The 2,178-nt window shown below is 35.2% G+C and overlaps 1 protein-coding gene across 1 annotated transcript in view; it reads right to left on the bottom strand.

Annotated features, from left to right (window-relative positions):
• UNC13C (unc-13 homolog C (C. elegans)) overlaps positions 1 to 2,178 on the bottom strand; it is a 656,589-nt gene that overhangs the window by 384,545 nt on the left and 269,866 nt on the right. Inside the window, 1 exon segment of the mRNA XM_012658024.1 lies at positions 956 to 1,071. Coding sequence (XP_012513478.1) covers positions 956 to 1,071 — 116 coding nt within the window.

Here is a 2,178-nt window from a genome sequence, read left to right as displayed (position 1 = left end):
GCTGTCTTTTTCTTAGGAATGTGCTTTCTCTTTATCACTTTGAACATGGAGAAAGGTACATTCATTCCTCAGATTCACCTCATACTTTTTGATATATGAGACAAGTATCATTTGCATCAGAAAACATTTCCAGTGACATCTCTAACCTATCAGCTGCAAAGCATCCAATAGAAGCCCAAGATTATGAGTCTATGTATCCACACTGAGGCATAAAAGGGAATCAGTGAATCCACCCTTTGGATTAATGTTGAGTGGTCTCTCAGTCTCTCCAAGCCCACCAGGCCCTACCTTTTTGGTGTGTAACCACATTCTGATCCTCTCATATATCTCTGTGGAAAGAAAAGTTAGAATGGAGGAGGGTTCAATATGTATGAAGCCCTTTGTTGTACTTAGAAAAAGGAAGAAAAGAATGACTGCTTGTTACGTTGGCTCCCAAAAGCCATTGAAACCACATCAGCAAATTTTATGTTTCTAGTTATAAATAATATCTCTAATTAAATCTTCAATAAAATCTGAACCCTGGAGTTCAGAGTTCTCAAAAACAATTCTGATCTGGATCTTCTCCCGTGCTACCAAAGGAAGTACTAGCTCTTTAATGCTTTCAAAATACTTGTCATTACTCATTTCTTCAATGAACACTTTTTAACACTCTTTCTTATTCTTTGGAAAAATGATAATTTTTTTCCTACTGATGTATTATCATCTTATTGTCTATGAATACCTGCCTCATGGGCTTGTTCTAAACTTTGATCAGAGGACAACCTCGCAGGCAGCAATAGGTGGGATTTATGATACCCTAGCACATCACCTGCCATAGGAGAGAGTCGGAACTCCAGGAACAACTCTACAAACTGAATTCAATGATTTTTTAAACCAAATTATTTAGTTTTATAATTCATAATCAAGACCATTTTCTTTTCTAGGTTTTACCATCCATAAAACGCAATTTATTTACCTCATGTAAACATGTGTACTGTATATGATATGGAGCAACCTTCTCCTCTCCTTTTATTTCCACATTGATTTTCAATCGAATGGCCCCAGATACAGCTGACTTATCTGTCCGTTTCTCTGATAAAGCAAAAAAGTAATTGTTTAGTCATCTTTGACAATACCATGTTTCTCATACACATTTTCGAAAGCTTAAAAAAAAGGCTTAAATAGCTAAAACCCATTTTTCTAGGTCAGATTTGATTATTAAGTAACCATAATTATTTCCCTAAATATAATTTAAAATTTTTGCCTACTGTGTCACTGTGATTATCAAACTGTCTTACAGATTCCTCCAATAGAAAAACTTTATCAGAAGATCCTGATATTCTGATATAAATTTCTGTGTACTTGATCAGTTTATACAATGAAACTAAATAAATTTTTGGCAATTAAAAGCAAGACAACCGAGAGTGCAAAATTAACCGGTGAAGTCTTTTGTCTAAAAGCTACCACTGCTCAGTTTCTGCTCTTTCTTTCTGTGCTTCAAAAGATGAACCAAAGCTCTGGTTAGCAAATAAACATTTTAATAATTTTCATTATCAATGATTTATAAAGACCTACAGTCTATAACCTGTGTTTACTTGTAAGTGTTGGATTAACTATTTATTTGAATGGAATCAATGTACAATTTAGCCAAATAATACGCATGAGTGTGTATTCAAAATGATCAGTAGCTTTGAGATAAATAAATACATAGTCACAGAATCCTCTGACACTTATTTCACAAATGAAAAATAGGATTTAGGTGAAGTGGCACAAAGTCAGTGCTGAACACTTTTTAAATTGGTCCTCTTTCTAAACATAACTGTACTTTTAGCCATATAAGATACAGGGTAAATCATGAAGGCTACTTTCTTCTTGTGGAATGCCTGCTGACTTCTACTTGTTATTATTTAATAGTCATTGTGTTGCAAAGTTTCTATTCTTAGGAGTGCTGGGAATACTGAGAGTTTTTCTTACTAGCTGAGAGATAGTTAATTCTCAATATTAAAGTTCTCTGCTGGGGCCAAGAGAAATGCAAGTCCTGGAATCTTTTTGTCACACACCTCTTTCCAGAGCTCCAGGGAGCTTTCTTGGTTCTTTGATTTTAACTATCATCATGCCAAAGGCTCTCTGGGTAGCAGGCTCTGCTTGGACACCCAGGGCTTTTGGCCAAGTCTTCCTTTGTGTGGTGGAATGAATTCT

The sequence above is a fragment of the Propithecus coquereli genome, unplaced genomic scaffold (assembly GCF_000956105.1).
Source record: "Propithecus coquereli isolate 6110/MARCELLA unplaced genomic scaffold, Pcoq_1.0 Scaffold57, whole genome shotgun sequence".
NCBI classification, from domain to species: domain Eukaryota; kingdom Metazoa; phylum Chordata; class Mammalia; order Primates; family Indriidae; genus Propithecus; species Propithecus coquereli.
This window is presented reverse-complemented; position numbering and strand designations above follow the sequence as displayed.